The sequence below is a fragment of the Rhinatrema bivittatum genome, chromosome 3 (assembly GCF_901001135.1).
Source record: "Rhinatrema bivittatum chromosome 3, aRhiBiv1.1, whole genome shotgun sequence".
Taxonomy (NCBI): domain Eukaryota; kingdom Metazoa; phylum Chordata; class Amphibia; order Gymnophiona; family Rhinatrematidae; genus Rhinatrema; species Rhinatrema bivittatum.
In genome coordinates this window covers 449,975,462-449,993,591 of record NC_042617.1, presented here as the reverse complement: position 1 = coordinate 449,993,591, position 18,130 = coordinate 449,975,462, and the positions used below count along the sequence as shown (strand labels likewise).

General features: G+C 45.8%; 1 protein-coding gene across 1 annotated transcript in view; it reads left to right on the top strand.

The window, feature by feature from the left end:
* Positions 1–15,643, top strand: part of LOC115088023 (zinc finger protein 605-like) — a 57,495-nt gene extending 41,852 nt beyond the window's left edge. The window contains exons 6-7 of the mRNA XM_029595887.1: positions 4,877–5,005; positions 12,699–15,643. Coding sequence (XP_029451747.1) covers positions 4,877–5,005; positions 12,699–13,666 — 1,097 coding nt within the window. The 3' untranslated portion in view covers positions 13,667–15,643. The remainder of the gene's footprint in view (positions 1–4,876; positions 5,006–12,698) is intronic.
* The last annotated feature ends 2,487 nt before the right edge of the window (positions 15,644–18,130 follow it).

Sequence of the window (18,130 nt, the reverse complement as noted above, 5' to 3'; positions counted from 1 at the left end):
GACTTGGGAGTGGGACACGCCGGAGGCTAGTCTGAGTCACCAGGGCTATGGAGAAGCTTTATCCGTTGCCAGAGGAGTCTTTGGAGCCTCTGAAGATTCCCAGAGTGGATTCAGCGGTCTCTGCTATAGCCAAGCACACTACGATCCCGGTGACTGGAGGGGCTGTGCTTAAGGATCTCCAAGATAGGAAGCTGGAGATTCTTCTCAAAAGAATTTTTGAGGTTTCTGCGCTGGGCGTCAGGGCAGCGGTCTGCAGTAGTCTTATGCAGCAGGCCACCCTCAGATGGGTGCAGCAGCTGCTCACGGCTCAAGCTTTACCCCCAGGGGAGGCTGAACAAGCGATCCGCATGGAGGCGGCCATGGCTTATACTGCGGACGCTTTGTATGATCTCCTCCAGACTTCCTCATGCACCATGTCCTTGGCGGTGTTGGCCAGGAGACTCCTGTGGCTCTGTAATTGGTCCGCGGATGTCTCCTCCAAGTCACAGTTGGGTTCCTTCCCTTTTAAAGGCAAGCTGTTATTTGGAGAGGATCTTGAACATCTTGTTAAAGCATTAGGAGACAATAAGGTGTACAAGCCTCACTCTTCTCGGCCCTTCGGTGCCTCTCGGGGTCATTTCCGGGGACAGCGCCGTTTCTGTCTGGGCAGGACTCGGGCCTTTGCCCCCCGACAGCAGTCGACAAGGTCCCAGACTTGGGCTCATTCCTTTCGCGGTTGTCGGCCGGTTCGTGACTGAATCGCCCAAGGATCCTCCAGCACCAAATTTTCCTAATGAAGGTGCGCTGACCCACTCCTCTGTTCTGGAGATTGGCGGGCGTCTCTCTCTGTTTTTCGAGGAATGGGTCAAAATTACTTCAGATCAGTGGGTCCTCAGCATTGTCGAACGCGGTTATGCCATGGATTTTGCTCGGCCCCTAAGGGGGTATTTTCTGGTCTCCCCTTGCAGTACTCGAGCAAAACAGTTGGTGGTGAGTCAAACTCCTAGAACACTTGAAGGCCCACTGAGCCATAGTACCAGTCCCGCCGGCTGAGCACCACAAGTGCAGGTACTCCATCTATTTCGTGGTTCCCAAGAAGGAGGGTTCATACCGTCCTATCTTGGACCTCAAGAAGGTGAACAAAGCATTGCGGATACCTCGTTTTCGGATGGAAACATTGAGATCAGTCATTGCGGCCATCCACAAAGGAGAATTTTTGGCCTCCTTGGACCTGAAGGAGGCTTACCTTCACATAGGTATCCAAGAAGACCATCCGAGGTTTCTGTGGTTCATGATCCTGGGTGACCATTACCCGTTCCGAGCGCTCCCGTTCGGGTTGGTGACGGCCCCCCGTGTCTTCACCAAGGTATGTTGGTAGTAGTGGTGGCTTTCAGGAGACAAGGGATATTGGTTCACCCATACTCGGACGACTGGCTCGTTCGAGCAAAGATGGAGGATCTTTGCAGGACGGCGGTGCATTCAGTCTTGCGGCGTCTTCACTCGTTGAGTTGGGTCATCAACTTCTCCAAGAGCCAGCTGACCCCCTTGCAGCACTTGCTCTTCCTTGGCGCCCAGTTCAACACAGCTATCGGCAAAGTTTTTCTCCCCAAGGAATGGATAAACAAATTGACAGATCAAATCCAGCGGTTGTTGCACCTGCAGGTGCCCAAGGTGTGGGATTACTTGCAGGTTCTTGGCTCTATGGCTTCTACTCTGGAATTGGTCCCCTGGGCTTTCGCACATATGAGGCCTTTGCAGAGAGCGTTGCTTTCCCTCTGGGACCCCAAGTCCCAGGAGTTTCAATTACCCTTACCACTGCTGGACCCAGCCAGGGCCAGCGTAGCATGGTGGCTGGTTCCGGAACATCTGCATCGCAGACCGGACCTGGAGAACCCCCAGTGGGTCATCGTGACCACAGATGCCAGCCTCTCTGGTTGGGGGGGCAGTGTGTCAAGCACGGTCAGTGGACGTGTCAGGAGGCACAGTAGTTAATCGTCTGGAGACACGGGCAGTCCTTCTTGCACTGCGCGCCTCTCTTCCGCTAGTTCGCCATCAGTCGGTGAGAATCCTGTCCGACAATGCAACGACTGGCATATATCAATCGTCAAGGTGGCACGAGGAGTCAGCCGGTCGCCAGGGAGGTGGACAAGCTGATGGTCTGGGCGGAGCAAAACCTGACTTGCCTGGCGGCTTCGCATATAGCTGGCGTGGACAATGTGCAGGCCGATTTTTCTCAGCAGTCAACAGTTAGACCCCAGAGAGTGGGAACTGTTAGAGATCGCAATGAGGCTATTGACTCGTCGCTGGGGAGTTCCCCCGTCTGGACTTGATGGCAACTCTACGAAACGCAAAGGCGGCTCGCTTCTTCAGTCGCCGGAGGGAACATGGGGTGGACCCTTCCGTGGCCCAGCGATGCTTTGTGTTCCCTTTGTGGCCCTTGGTAGGCAAGGTCCTGAGAAGAATAGAAAACCACCCGGGGACGGTCATTCTCATAGCACCAGACTGTCCAAGGAGGCCGTGGTTCGCAGATCTGATCAACTTTGCATTGGACGGTCCCTTGCGCCTCGGCCATCTCCCGAATCTACTGCGACAGGGTCCCATATTTTTCGATCGGGCAGATCGCTTCTGTCTGGCAGCTTGGCTTATGAAAGGAGGCAATTGAGGAAAAAGGGTTACTCGGATTCCATCATTTCTACTCTCCTCAGGGCACGCAAGACTTCCACTTCGCTCACGTATGTCCGCGTCTGCAAGGTTTTTGATCTCTGGTGTGCTGAGTTGAGGGTTTAGCCACGAAAAGCCTCGGTTGGTCAAATTCTTTCGTTTCTGCAAGAAGGTTTGAGGAAAGGTTTGGCGTACAGCTCCCTTCGAGTGCAGGTAGTGGCTCTAGGCTCTTTAAAGGGTAAGGTCGACAGCACGTCCCTAGGACTTATCCAGATGTGGCATGGTTTTTGAGGGGTGTGAAGCATCTCAAGCCTCCAATTCGTCTTGTCTGTCCTGCGTGGAGTCTGAGTTTGGTGCTCTGAGGCTTATGCAGTTTACCGTTTGAACCCCTAAGAAGAGTTACTTTGAAAGACTTAATGCTTAAGCCTGTTTTCCTTGTGGCGATATGTTCAGCCAGGCAGATATCGGAGATTCAGGCTTTGTCTTGCCGGGAACCGTTTTTGTGGTTTTCAGAGACTGGGGTATTGCTTCGGACGGTGCCCTCCTTTCTCCCAAAAGTAGTCTCTGCGTTTCATTTGAGTCAGTCAGTGGAGTTACCGGCTTTCTTGGATTTAGATCGAGACTCCCCTCAGGCTCGTGATTTACGGAAGCTGGATGTTCGCAGGGTTCTCCTCAGGTATCTGGAGGTAACTAACGAGTTTCGATTGTCGGACCACCTTTTTGTCTTATGGAATGGCCCAAAGTGAGGGCTTCCGGCTTCAAAAGCTTTCATTGCCCGATGGTTGAAGGAGGCTATAGCATCAGCCTATATAGGGCAAGGTCAAGCTGTTCCTGAGGGTCTCAAGGCTCATTCACTCAGATCACAGGCGGCATCTTGGGCAGAAAGCTAGTGTTTCTCCGCAAGAGATTTGCCGGGCAGCGACAGGGAAGTCGTTACACACCTTTGCTAAGCATTACCGTCTGGACGTCCGGGCTCTGGATGTTGTTTCTTTTGGCAGCAGTGTGTGCTCTGAGCGGGACTCTCCGGGTCCCATCCCAGTTAGGGCAGCCTGGGTACATCCCAGCGGTCTGGACTGATTCTGGTACGTACAGGGAAAGGAAAATTGGTTCTTACCTGCTAATTTTCGTTCCTGTAGAACCATGGATCAGTCCAGACGCCCGCCCAGGATATTAGATTCTGAAGAGTCTGCTTGTATATATTTTATATATTCTTTTTCTGCAGGAAGTATTGAAGAATACAAAAGATTTTAAGCATGACTGTTGATCATGTTTGTTCTTTTTGTTCGTTCTTCTAGCCATGGGTTGTAAAAAAAAAAAAATTTCATTCTGCTTTATTGATTATACTGAAGGATCACAGGGGACACACCGGTTTGAGGGGTGCTTTTCAGTTTGTTTCTCTGACTCCATCTGCTGGAAGGGAGGCATAATCTCAGCGGTCTGGACTGATCCATGGTGCTACAGGAACGAAAATTAGTAGGTAAGAACCAATTTTCCTGTGAAAAGCTGAAACCTCCAAGTTAGAGGTACTGAACAATTACAGAGTAAATATAGCCAAGAGTCGTATTCAGCTAGTAAAATTTCAAATGGAGAAGCTAGAGGATGAACAAAAACACCAATCTGCAATAGGTAAGGGAAGTCAAGATAGACGGCATGTATTTTAAAATGAATATACCATTGAGAAACAACAGAATAAGGTTGAGAATGCAAAGAATTAGAAATATAACTAATCTGTCACTAAGGTTATTGAGACTAGGTGTATGATTAAAATGAAAACATTAGAGGTAATGGCAGGTATCGTAGCTTGGTTAAGATTGCTTATCTTGTAATCTGCAGCTCCCAACTTTAATTAGCATTTATTACCCACTCTTTTTTTTTTTTTTTTTTTTTTTTTTAATAAAAAAATTCACCCAAGACGAGGTACAACATATCAGAATGACACAATCAGAGACCAATAATGACTAAACATGACATACATCAATAATGTTTAACACCTTACGTCTTGGATTTATATATCTATAATGAAGCAGTAAAAGGGATCCAGAAGGTGTAAGGTGTTAAAACGATTAGGATAGATGGATTTCTGATGATGATCAGGACTGCAGCACCCCTCTCTTCTCAGCTCTATGCTGGTGGCAGTGGCTGTGAAAACAGCAAAATTTTGAACACTCTTGCATTGATCAAGGAGGCTCTAGAGAAACCTTTCTAATCCTATTGTGACCATTTTTTCTCTTAACAGGCTGCCCCAATGTCACACCTGACATTTTAATCCGATTTAAGCAAGATGGATTCCGGATTGAGCCCCAGGGATCTGAGGAAAGAGAAAAAACGCTCATCACTGGCACATGTGAGGAATTGCTTGGAGCAGGTGATGTAACTTGGGCCAATCCAAACATTTCTTAGAAGAAAGAAGTCTCCTATCACTCAGACACAAACTAGAATGAGGCGTTCTAATCAAAGCCCTTGTTTTTTCTAACCTTTGAGTACCTCTAGATAATTTGTGTCTTATTTCCATTATTTCTGCTATTTTTCTTTCATTTCCAGGTCTCTTTCTGGTTTTGCCTTTCATTCCTTTCTTTTCACTTTACCTCTCTCAATTTCCCCCGTTTTCTTTCCTGAGGCACCTTCTCTTCTCACCTCTCCCTTCTATAAGTAGTCTGTCTAGCTCCTTTCTCTTCTGTTTGCTTCTCCCTTCCAACATCTTTCTCCTCCCATTAATTTTCTTTTTGTCATCTCTAGTCTCTCATTCCTCCCTTTCTCTTATTCCCTGTGAGTTTTCTTTTTTGCATCCTTATGTTAGCAGCATTGACATGACGGCAGATAAAGACTGGTACGGCCCATCCGGTCTGCTCATCCACCTCTCCTGCTCTGCTTTCTAGTCCCTTCCTCTTTTCAGCCTTCACTGTTTTCTTACCTCCTCACCGTTGCTCCAGGCTGCTAGCACTGCCTCCCTCCCAGCAGCTCGGGGGCTTCCTTTTCTGGGAGCCTGTGCAGTGCTGACAGCTGGAGGGAGGGAGGCAGGCAGGGTGACAGGTGTGCGACCCGTGCAGGGCACCAGTGCTCCCTCCCGTTGTGGCTGCCGGGCTAAAGAATGGAAATGGGGTAACTTTGATTTATACCTAAAGTTTACATTTCTGCATTGGATTACCTGAGTGGAGCAGCAGTTACTACCCTTAAAAGACAGCATGGGGGTAACCTGCAAGGGAGCGGCAGTTTATTATCCTAAGCAACTTGCTGGGCAAATTGAATTGGATCATTTTGATCTAGATCTCCTCTCATTAACTATGTTACTTTCTTACTGTCTCAATAGGGCTTATAGGGCCAAAGAAGGGCTGCTGCCACGTCTCACTTCCCTCTCCTACTCCCCACCCCCCCTCCACAGCACCCTATAGGTGCTGCCGAGCGCCTCTTATTCCCCTGCAGCCTACAAGGCTAACGTGCTGCTGCTGCATCTGCTGACAGGACGGGAGAGGAATGTTATGGGGCCAGCACTTCTGAACACCATTTTCTGCCATTTGCACGTTTCTCTCGCATGTATTATGCTGTTTAAACTATGAAGGAGAGGAAGTGCCTGGCCCCCTCAGTGCTGATTTTTTTTGTCAATAGGATTGGAATGGGGCAGGAAGAAGAGGTGGGAGCAAGAATTGGAAGTATGGGGGGCAGGGCAGGGACAAGGAGGTAAGAGTAAGAAGGGAAAGGTAGAAGATGGCAGCAGGGATTGAAGATGTTGGGGGGGGGGGGGGGGACATGGATGGAAGGAAAGAAGAAAGCTGCAGGTGATGGCATGAATGAAGCTGGTATTTTTTCACTGGAGGGAGGCACCAATTTCAGTTTTTTGCAGAGGGTGCCTAGAGCTGAAACTCCAAGTTGGGCCTCCCCCCTTCACTTGGCAGTACCAGGGGGTAGGGAGGTGGGATTTTACAGCAATGGGCATATTCTGCAGCAATCTGGGTAACCTGACCTCAAAAGCTTCTTCTTATAACAGTGCTACGGAGGATCCTCTGCTCCTTCCACAGGGAGACTTTAAACTCTCAGAGCTCGGAGAATTCCAGCCTCTCGTTTTCAGATCAAGGTTGCTTTCTTAAGTCAATATCCAAGACTATTTTAGAACTCAGCATATTTTCCATTTTGTTAAATAGGCAGTCCAGGTTCCGGTCTTGACCCCCCACAAGGGAGGTCCTGAAAATGGAAGACTTTCATGTCAGTGACCACCTGGAAGGAAGAGAGGTTATTACTGATACAATAGAGATTAGAAAAAAAAAAAAGCTTTCTTGGCATACAGACAGGTGGATCCAAAACCAGTGTGTTATGCACCTCTACCAGCAGATGGAGACTGAGCAAAGCTGATGTTGCGGTATATATACCCCTGCACTGGCATCAGCCCGCCAGTATTCTCCATCTCCAGCAGATGGTGGACGTGTATCTCCTAACCTGGGGACTGGGTATTGCTTAAAAAATTTTCAAAAAGGAGATTTATTTGCTCCGCTCTGCTGTGGTGATACCTTATGGTCCCTCCCTCAGTTGAGAATTCCTTAGGGTGATATCTTTGGATCCCTTCCTCAGATGAGTGCCTTGGTCCAGTAGCTGTTTTTTTTTTCAGCTGGCATGGATTTAGCTGTAAAAAAAAAAAAAAAAAAGCTGAAAGGCAAGTGGGTGCAGGAAGCCAAGCGCAGGGGTGAAGATCCTTGCCCTGACCCCCCGCAGCCAGAGACCGACCTTGTAATCAGCCAGGACGGGCTGAGTTCAAGTAAAGAGTAATTTAAAAAAAAAGAGAGAAGGGGAGTTATGCAGGGATTCCTCTCCCCGCAGATCTCCGTGCTCAGCATGTCGATCTGACATTCGCTTCCGGGTGAACTTCGGGGACGTAGGCAGCCTGGTGTGTTGAGCAGCTTTTTGGCTAGGCTCTGCTCTCAGGCTTGTCTTTTTGCCACGTGGTAGGCCGCCGCAGCGTTTTCCCCACATTTTTCCTGCGCATAAGGCTGCCCTCTTCAGTTACGTCTGTCCATGCCTAACTGTGCGTCCAGTTGTGTCTCTACCTGGGCGCTCACTCGCAAGCACTTATTTACACCTGCTATCTGATTGGTCTCATGGGAGCTTAGTTTTTGTGCGCTTATCGAGGCACAGTGTTGAGCACCTGATTTTTGGACACTACATTTTGGGCGCCTTGTTTTTGCAGCACAGACTCAGCTGGACAAACTCTTATCAGACGCCGGTTAGAGCATACTGACAGACTGATGGCATCTATAGCAAAGAAGCCTAAGCACCTTGCCTTTTTATGCTGTTTGTCATATTTGGGCATCCCAGCAACTTGTGTCAGCGCTGTTTGGAGGCTCAGGGAGAATTGCCTTCATTTGATTTTACTAAGCCCAATTCTTCCCAGCCTGATGCAGGAATGGAAAAAGAGCTGCCAGAGGTGTTGCCTGACTTTGGAGCTCCCCTAACTGGTTCATCAGCGGGGGAAGGTAGTTCAGTGAGCACAGGCCAGACGCCCCCTCGTTTTGGCATGGATCCCTCTGCTGTTTCTGGAGTAGAATAATTTCAAGGTCTGTAGTCTTTTTCTTCAGGTGCAGTCCTCGGCCCTGGCCAATCTTAACAGGTCAGGATCACAGGCAGCGGATTCGCGCACACCTGGTGCTGTGGGTAAGCATTGGAGTACACCTAGATGTACTGCGGGTCTCCCCACTAGGGACCCAGATGGCAAAGATGATGAAGCCGATCCTTACTCCCTGGAGGATGGGGAAATTCCTCCGGAATTGGAGCCACATAGAACTATGTTGCGGTTCTTTCACAGAGATAAATTACCAGCTCTGATTTCTCAGACATTGAAGATGCTGGGAGTACCGGGGGCTGAATTCATGTCTGAGCCAAAGCAAGATCCCATTTTGATTTCTTTGCATAAAGCTTTGATTCTTCCCTATTATGGCGGCCATTCAAGAATTGATTGATCTTGAATGGGACGCCCTGGAAACTAATTTTAGAGGGGAACAAACTATGGAAGAACTGTACCTCTTGGATTCAACTGCAAGAGAGCAATTGCACTTTCCGAAAGTGGATGCACTTGTGTGTGCCATTACCAAGAGGACGACTATCCCCGTGGAAGGGGAAGAGGCCTTGAAGGATGAACAGAATAGGAGAATTGAGGCCATCCTTAAGCAGGCTTTTGAAGCAATGGCATTGAATTTGCAGATAGCTTCTTGTTGTTCCCTATGGCTCGCTCTTGTTTTCTTCTCTCTCCGGAGGTTGATGAATCTGGTGTGAATTCTAGGGCAGTAATGGAAACAGCAGCCACCGTTTTTGGTGGATGCGGGTTGCGATTTGTTCCACACTTCGGCCAGAGGGGTAGATTCGGTAATAGTGGCCAGGCGTCAGCTATGGTTGAGGAATCGGTTGGCCGATACAACCTCGAAGTCTAATCTCACGAAATTGCCCTGTAAAGGTTCGCTTTTGTTTGTTTATTTATTTATTTATTTTTGGTTTTTATATACCGGAAGTTCCTGTATACAATACATATCACTCCGGTTCACATTTAACAGAGATAACTATCGCCGGGGAGGCGGTTTACATGGAACATATCGAAATAATGAGCATATATAATATTATGTTTGGGAGCAAGCTGGAGAAAATGTTCAATAAGTGAGATGAGTCCCAGGTTCCTCAGTTGCCAGAGGATAAGAAATGGATGCCGTGTTCCTTCAGCACAAGAGGTCGAACTAGGGGAGTCAAATGTTTTCGATCCTACAGAGGAGCGGCCTTTCAGAGGGCTCGACCTTTGGGTAGGTCTCAATCCTTTCATCCCAGGCAGCCCAGACAAGGGCACAAGATCGGATCATGAAGCTGCCCGCACCCCCCCCCCATGAGCCTCCCAATGAAAGTGTGCTGACCCACCCCTGGGAACAAGAGATAGGGGATCCCCTCTTTTTATTTGAGGTGGGTCGAGAACACATCAGACCAGTGGGTTCTGGAGGTGATAAGAGATGTCTATGCACTGGAATTTCTCAGTGTTCCTTGGGATGTTTTCATTGTGTCTTACTGCAACTCTTCCATAGAAAAGACAAGCAGTGGAGTGAATGTTGTCAAGAATCCTCAGGCTGTGGGCTGTGGTTCCTGTGCCCACGGCTCAAGAAAATAGGGGCCGATATTCCATTAATTTTGTTGTGCCCAAGAAGGAGGACTCTCTTTTTTCACCCCATCCTAGATCTCAAGGGGGTCAACCATCATTTACAGGTGACTTGTTTTCACATGGAAACCTTGTGCTTAGTGATAATGGTAGTACAGTTGGGGGAGTTTCTGACATCTCTGGACTTGTCCGAGACATACCTTTGTATTCTCATTTGGCTAGAGCATCAACTATTTCTGCATTTCACAGTTTTGGGGCATTGTCATCAATTTTGAGCGTTGCCCTTTGGTTTGGTCACTGTGTCCAGAACTTTTTCCAAGGTTGTGGTGGTGATGGTGGTGGTGGCAGCAGAGTTGAGAGAGGATAGGATTCTGGTACACCTGTACTTGGACGACTGGCTGATTCAGGCCAAGAGTCTGGAAGAGAGCCTTCGGGTCTTGCGCAAGGTGATCTCCTTGTTGCAGGAGCTAGGTTGGGTAGTGAACCTGACCAAGAGCAATCTTCAGCTATCACAGTCACTAGAGTATCTCTGTGTTCAGTTGGACACGAAGCAGGTCAGAGTCCCTTTCCCCAGTGTGGCCTGTGTTGGGCAGAATGATTCGGAGGATCGAGAGTCACATGGGGATGGTGCTTCTGATGGCACCAGATTGGCGCAGACAACCATGGTATGAAGATTTGTGAAGGCTCCTGGTGTACTCTCCCCTCAGGTTTTCAGCTCGCAGGGATCTGCTACGGCATTGGCCTGTTTTTCATGAAGATCTGACTCTATTTTGTCTTACAGTATGGTCCTTGAGAGAGCTTGGTTGCTGAAGCATGGATATTCTACTTCAATGATTGCGACCTTGCTTCAAGCGAGAAAGTTCTCTACTTCCTTAGCCTATGTGCAGGTTTGGCGAGTGTTTGAGGCTTGATGTGAAGATCGAGGGACGACTCCTCGTTCGGTTAAGATCCTGCTCATTTCGGAATTTTTGCAGGATGGATTGAGTAAAGGGTTGGCTCTTAATTCATTAAAGGTACACGTGGCAGCTCTTGCCTGTTTCTGAAGTCAGGCTCATCTAGACATGGCTCATTTCTTTCATTTAGCCCAATAGACTAAATGACCGACCCAGCCACTGTATTTTCATACGTTCTCATTCTCTAGTTTTTTCTGTCCTTTATTTCCTGGGTACCCTAGCCCCCAAGTTCATTCTCCCTGTTATTTGTATCTGCGCTTCGGCCTTCCTGTTACATGGTTATGTTCAGTTAATCCCTAAGTTTGATGTAAACCGGCCTGATATGAAGCTTGTCATGAAGTTCAGTATAGAAAAATGTTAAATAAATAAATTTCTTAAAAGGAGTGAAGGATCTTCGTCCTCCCTTGCAGTTACCAGTACCTTTTGTGGAGTCTTAATCTAGTTTTGGATTTTTTGGTGGGCCCCTCTTTTTGACTGATGTGTAGCCTTTCCTTGAGGTTACTGACCTTGAAAACAGTGTGTTTTGTGGCAATTTTTTCAGGGCATAGAGTATCTGAGCTGCAGGCCTTGTCTTGCTAGGGGCTGTTTTTACAGGTGCCTCCGGGGGGGGGGGCAATATGCTGCATACTGTTCCTTCTTTTTGCCAAAAGTGATCTCCGGATTTTCACTTGAATCAGTCAGTTTCCCTGCCATTTCTGGACAGGGAAAGCGATGTGAAGGAGTATCGCCTGTTACGGCCCTTGGATGTTGAGGCATATCTTGAGGTATTTGGAGGTTTCTAAACCTTTTGGGAAGACTGTCGCCTGTTTGTTCTCCACGGCAGGAGTAGATAGGGCAAGCCGGTATCACGGGCTATGATAGCCTGCTGAATTAAGAAGGTAGTCATGGCCGTGTATGTGGATGCTGAGCAGCTGCTTCCTAGTCAGGTTAGGGCTCATTCCATTAGGGCTCAGGCAATGTCATGGGCGGAGGTTAGACTGCTGTCTCCCGTCAACATTTGCTGTGCTGCGATGTCCTCTTTATACACTTTTTCCAATCATTATCGCTTGGATGTACAGGCCCAGGAGGACACTACCTTTGCATGTGCGGTGTTAATTGAACTGCAGGCAGCCTCCTGCCCTGTTCGGGAGTAGCTTTGGTACATCCCACTAGTTTTGGATCCACCTATCTGTATGCTAAGAGAGGAGAAATTACTACTTAACTGATAATTTCCTTTTCTTTAATAAGGACAGGTGGATCCACCTTCCCACCCTTTGCTGCAGGATGGTGGTGCTATTGTCCACCTGCTTGGCTGCGTATTCCAGGGATTACTGTTAAGTGTTACTCCAGTCCATAGACTAGTATTATTACACTCTCTTTCTGAGCTCGGTGTTTTCCTGTTAGCTGAGTGCTGGAATGGTTATCTGTTAATAATCAAGTTTTGTTAGTTTGTCCACAGTTGGCTTTTGCAGAGAATACTGGTGTGCTGATGTCAGTGCAGGTGTGTATATATACCGTGACGTCAGCTTTGCTCAGTCTTCATCTTCATCCACCTGTCCTTATTAAAGAAAAGAAAATTATCAAGTAAGTTTCTCCTTTTATAATGAAATCCTTGCTGTATGCTGTGAAGTATTTTACACTACACAGATAGTAAATCTTCCTACTTGCTTTCAGCTACATCTTTTTATTACTGAATCATTAGAATTGTGTTGCTTTATGCTGGCTCAGTATGAATTCCCAGTCTCCAGCTTGGCTGTCCAGTGTTTGGTTATTGACTGTAATCCAAAGTGAAGGGAAACGCTGCAGAGACTGGAGATAAGAGTTGGCCAGGACCAAAGGATAAAATCAGACATGGTCTGTTCTTGTGCTGTTGTTCTCCTGTGTCTGTCTGCAAGCAATATCACTATCATGCCAAGCAAAAGCCTTTAAGAAACATTTGATGTAAGTTTTCTTGTATTTGTCCTTCTCCAATGCTGTAAAATTAATGAACATACTCTAATTTTATCCAGCAGATGATGGATTCAGGAATGAGATGCAGAGAATGAGTGATGGGCAGCAAAGGGAGGAGTGGAAACACGGGGATCCCTGCAGTGGCAGTCCAGATCCTTTTGCTGACTATGAAGGAGGTGGCAGTAGAGTAACACCACCCAGGGTGGAAGAAAGTGCCCAAAAAGGAGAGAGACCAAACACACGTACTGAACAAGAGGCAAACTCCCAACACCTTTCAGAGCTTGCGCAGACTGAGAGACCATTGCAAAGTGCTGATATGGGGAAAACCTTTACCAAAAACTCACATTTTATTGAATCCCAAGAAGTAATTGAATGTGGGAATGAGTTCACTGAGAATACAAGTCACATATTGATCCAACAATTTGATGAAAATGAGAAACAATTTACATGTACTGAAGGTGAGGAAAGAACCTCTGTGAAAACAAACCTTATAGTAGATAAAACATTTCATGTGCAACAGAAATCAATAAATTGTTCTCTGTGTGAGAGAAGCTTTGCAAGCAATACTGAGTTTGAAAGGCATGCAAGAGTTCACACTGGAGAAAACTCATTTCAATGTAGTGAATGTGAAAAAAGGTTTACTAGGAAGTCAAACCTCTTAGCGCATGAAAAACTTCATAGTAGAGACAAACTTTTTAACTGTACTGAATGTGAACAATGTTTTACATACAAATCACACCTTAAAATTCATCAAATAATTCATATGGGAAAGAAACCTTTTACATGTTCTGTGTGTGATAAGACCTTCAATCAAAAATCAGACCTAAGAAGACACTGGAGAATACACACAGGAGAGAAACCTTTTACATGTACTGAGTGTGATAAGAGCTTCAATCAGCAATCAACTCTGAAAATTCACCAAAGGATCCACACAGGAGAAAAGCCTTATACATGTGCTGAGTGTAGTACAAGTTTCATTCGGCTATCAGCTCTGAAAAGGCATCAAAGGACCCACACAGAAAAACAATAGCAGTAAATTTGAGAGATTGAGATCACACAATTTACTGTGACTTACGAGTGATGTTCAATCCTGTTATGGTGTGGGGAAACCCAACCCATTTGGTGTTGGAACCTTGAGAGACAGCACATTTTGAATTTGTAAACCAAGGGAAAAACTTTTTAAAGAATTGGACCAGCAAAAAAAAAAAGGAAAAAACAAAGGGAAATGCATAAATATAGTTGGAAATTCAGTTTGGTTTTTTTTTCAATAACTTCAAGTAGATTGAAATATGACCCAGGAATGGCTAAAGAGAGATGAAATTAAACCAAAAGATGAGATTAATTGCTGCACAGGACAGTGGTTTACAGCAAACATAGTAAAAACAAAACAGATAAATGGATAGATTCAAGTCATGTAGTACAGAATTGAAAATGGTTACACATCTCATTGTTGGGCATGTTAAGGTGACAGAGTTCACTATAACACCAGAAAACCACTGGATAGAGAGTAGATCATCAAGTATCACAAGATGCAATCAGAGACCAAGAAAATGTGGCAGAAAGGTACACAAATAGTCCCTCCTTCAATACACTTGAAGTAAAAAGAACTTCAAGTGTGATTTTTATATATTGTCTGTATATATTATGAGCTCTAGAAGAACGCTGTCTTTAGCACAATACAGGTCTTAAGTAAATTTGAGAGACTGAGGTCATATACAACATACCCTGGCTTAAGAGTTTAGATTTATTCCTGTCATAATACATGGAAAACTATTTAAATCAAAAAAGGGAAATAAATGAGGTACCTTAGTATTACAAACCAATGCAGTTAAACCTCACTATAAATTAATTTCTTAATTCTAGAAAATCTATGGTGTAAATTCTTTCATAAAATATTTAGAGGTCCATATTCAAAAGCCATTTAGACTTATTATGTAATAGAATTTAGCTGGATAAGAAAGGGACATTCCATGGGCGGGCAAGAGGCATTCCGAGGAGACATAACTGACTAACTTTAAGATAGCCAGGTATGTTTATTCGGCTAACCAGCTGAGCTGCATAGGGGCTGAAAATGGACCCCTTAATACTTAATGAGGAAAAGACCCCAGATGATCGTTGCAAAGCAGTCAGCTTTATATTGTAGCCTGCTGCATGACAGTTTGATATGCAGCCAGATTTTTTATCATCTGTCCAAAAAACCTCCTGAAGTAGTCTTTATAAAATGCCCTCGTTCAAACATTACAATGAATAAATGTCACAAAAAAAATGCTTATTCAAGTATATAACTGTAGACAGTTCCCAAAATTTTCAATGTCTTAAATGCGCAAACTTGGAGAATGACACTGTTTTGCTTCTATGTGGCCAATGTTTCGTTAGTCAGCTACCTCAAGACTTGTGATTATCCAGGAACAAAAAGTGAAAAAATGGCTGAACACCTACAAGTCTGTTAAAGAGGAGAGAAATCTTGTCTTGAATGCAATAAAAGTTTCACTTGGCTCTCAACTCTGAAAAGATCCACACAGGAAAGCAATAGCAGTATATTTGGGAGATTGAGATCATACCCAATATATCTTGGTTTAAGAGTGAGATTCAATTCTGTCATGGCATGTGCAAAGCCAATCCATTTGGAGAGATGGTGCCTACAAGAAAATATTTTAATGAACTGAATTTGAGAAAATCTTTCTTTGGAAGTCAAACTGAAAAACACAAGACTCCACATGGTAGTCCCTTTTTTTTTTTTAATTTTTATAATTTTTCTGATGTCAATAGTTAACATAAAGTGCATTTGGTAACTGTCAATCACTTTCTTTCTAGTGTATATCTGTATGTAGGCACAACTAACTTGTCCATATGGAAGAGCCAATTTTAAAAGCTATTTCCTCAGGTTAAACAGTGCTTTACTTGCAGAAATGGGGGTTTTTATAAAATTGCCTGCCCAATTTGCAGGTAAAAGTCCATGCTTAGGACCTGTAAGTGCAGATTTGTATCAAGAAAGTCGGTATATAAAAACCCTAAATAAATAAATAAATAAATACTTTCCTAGCATGTAGACAGATGGACTCAAGACCAGTGGGTTATGCACTTCTGCCAGCAGATGGAGCAAACTGATGTCACAGTATATATATACTCTTGCAGTGACATCAGCCTGCCAGTATTCTCCGTCTCCAGCAGATGGTGGACATGTATCTCCCGACTGGGGATTGCTTCAGATTTTAGAAGGAGAATTTTATAAAGAAAAGTAAAAGCCCCACTCTCCTGTGGTGATACCAAATGGTCCCTCCCCCAGTTGAGAATTTCTGAGGTGATTTCCATGGTTCTTCCAAAGTATGCCTTGGTCTGGCAGCTGGTTTTTCAGCCAGCATGGACTTAGCTGATTGTACAGCTTAAAGGCAGTGGGTGCAGGAAGCCGAGCTCTTTGGGGATGGAAGATGCCCTCTCCCCCCCGCAGCCAGAGACAATCTTAATTCTCAGCCAGGAAGGACTGAGTTCAGGTAAGTTTAAAAAAAAGTCAGAGACAGATGAGTTGTGTAGGACCTCCTCCAGTCTCCATGCTCTGGGCGCCGTTTCGATGTTCGTTACTACTCCAGTTGCCTGTTAAGCAAACTGATGAACTAATGGTGCCGGTGACCAAGAAACCTAAATGCCTTTCTGTGTTGCCTGTCCTATTCAGGCATCTTAGCCTGGAGTGCCCTCTAATATATGTCAGTGCTGCTTAGAGACTCAAGGAGAATTATTTTCCCCTGATTTTTGCTAAGCTTGGTTCTTCCCAGCCTGATGATGGCCAGGTTAAGGACTTGTCCGGAGGAACGCCTGGCTTTGGAACTCCCTCGACTGGTTCCTCCGCAGGGGATGGCAGCTCAGGGTGCCCCACGCAAGTGCCTTCTGGTTTTCACATGGATCCTTCTGCCTTTCCTTGGGTAGAATTTTTTTCAAAGATTGCAGTCCTCAGCCCCGCCCAATCCTGTCAGATCAGGTCCTCAGGCAGTGGCCCTTTCTTTTCAGGTTCTATGTTTAAGTGCAGAAGCACACCTTGGCAAGCTATGGGTATTCCCGACAGGAATCCAGATGTCACCGATGATGAGGCAAACCCTGTCTCTCTGGAAGATGGGGGAAATTCCTCCTGGACTGAACCATATAGGACTATGTTGCGGTTCTTTCATAGAGATGAGCTGCCGGCCCTTATTTTCCAGACTTGAAGATGCTGGGCGTGCCTGGGGCAGATTCCATGTCTGAGCCAAAAAAAAAATCCCCATTTTGGTTTCCTTACATAAAGCCTCGGGTTTTTTTTCCTTGTGATGGAAGCCATTCAAGAGTTGATTGATCTTGAATGGGATACTCTGGAGGCAAATTTCAAAGGGGATTGGACATTGGAAGGCCTGTAACCCCTGGATCTAATGGTGAGAGAGCATTTGCACTTTCCGAAAGTGGATGCGCATGTCCTATGCTGTCTCTAGGTGGACGGGAAGAAGCGGCCTTGAAGGATATGCATGACAGGTGGATTGAGGCTATCGTTAAGCAAGCATTTGAAGCAGTGGAAATGACATTGCAGATAGCCTCCTGTTGTGCCCTAGTGACTCATTCTTGTCTACTTCTCTCTTAGGAGGTTGCTGATTCTGGAGTGAAATCCAGAGCAGTTATGGAACCCGCCTCCGCCTTTTCAGCAGATGCGGGCTGTGATTTGGTCTGTACCTCAGCTAGAGTGGCGGCTTCGGTAATAGTGGCCAGGCATCAATTATGGGTGCAAAATTGGCCTGTTGACGCAACCTCCAAAGCTAATCTTACGAAATAGCATTTTAAAGGCTTGCTCTTGTTTGAGAGAGAGAGAGTTGGAGAAATTGGCCAGTAATGGGAGCTAATCTCTGGTTCCTCGGTTGTCTGAGGATAAGCATTTACAGCGCCCTTTTAGAATGAGGGGTTGTCTCAGGGGTTCCAAGCAGCTTTGCCCCTACAGAGGGTTAACCTTTCAGAGTACTTGGTCTTTCGACAGAACTCAGTCCTTTCGTCCCAGACAGCCCAAGCGAGGTGTGGGTAGCAGATCCTCTTGAGCCTTAGAATGAAGGTTTGCCGATACACTCTCAGGAACAAGAGATAGCGGGATGACTATCTTTTATCAGAGGTGGGACGAGATTATATCGGATCAGTGGGTCCTGGAGGTGAATCAAAAAGGATATGTGCTGGAATTTTGCAGTGTTGCTTGGGATGTGTTCATAGGGTTTCCTTGCCACTTTCTACAGAAGAAGCAGGCAGTGGAATATATGCTGTCAAGGCTCCTCAGTCTGAAGCTCCAGTTTCTACGTCTCAAGAAACTACAGGGTGATATTCCATGTATTTTGTTGTGCTCAGGAAGGATGGCTCCTTTCGTCCCATCCTAGATCTCAAAGGAGTCAACCATCATTTGCAGATGACTCATTTTCACATGGAAACCTTGCGCTCAGTGGTAATGGCCATGCAGTCGGGGGAATTTGACATCCCTGTATCTGTCCGAGGCCTACCT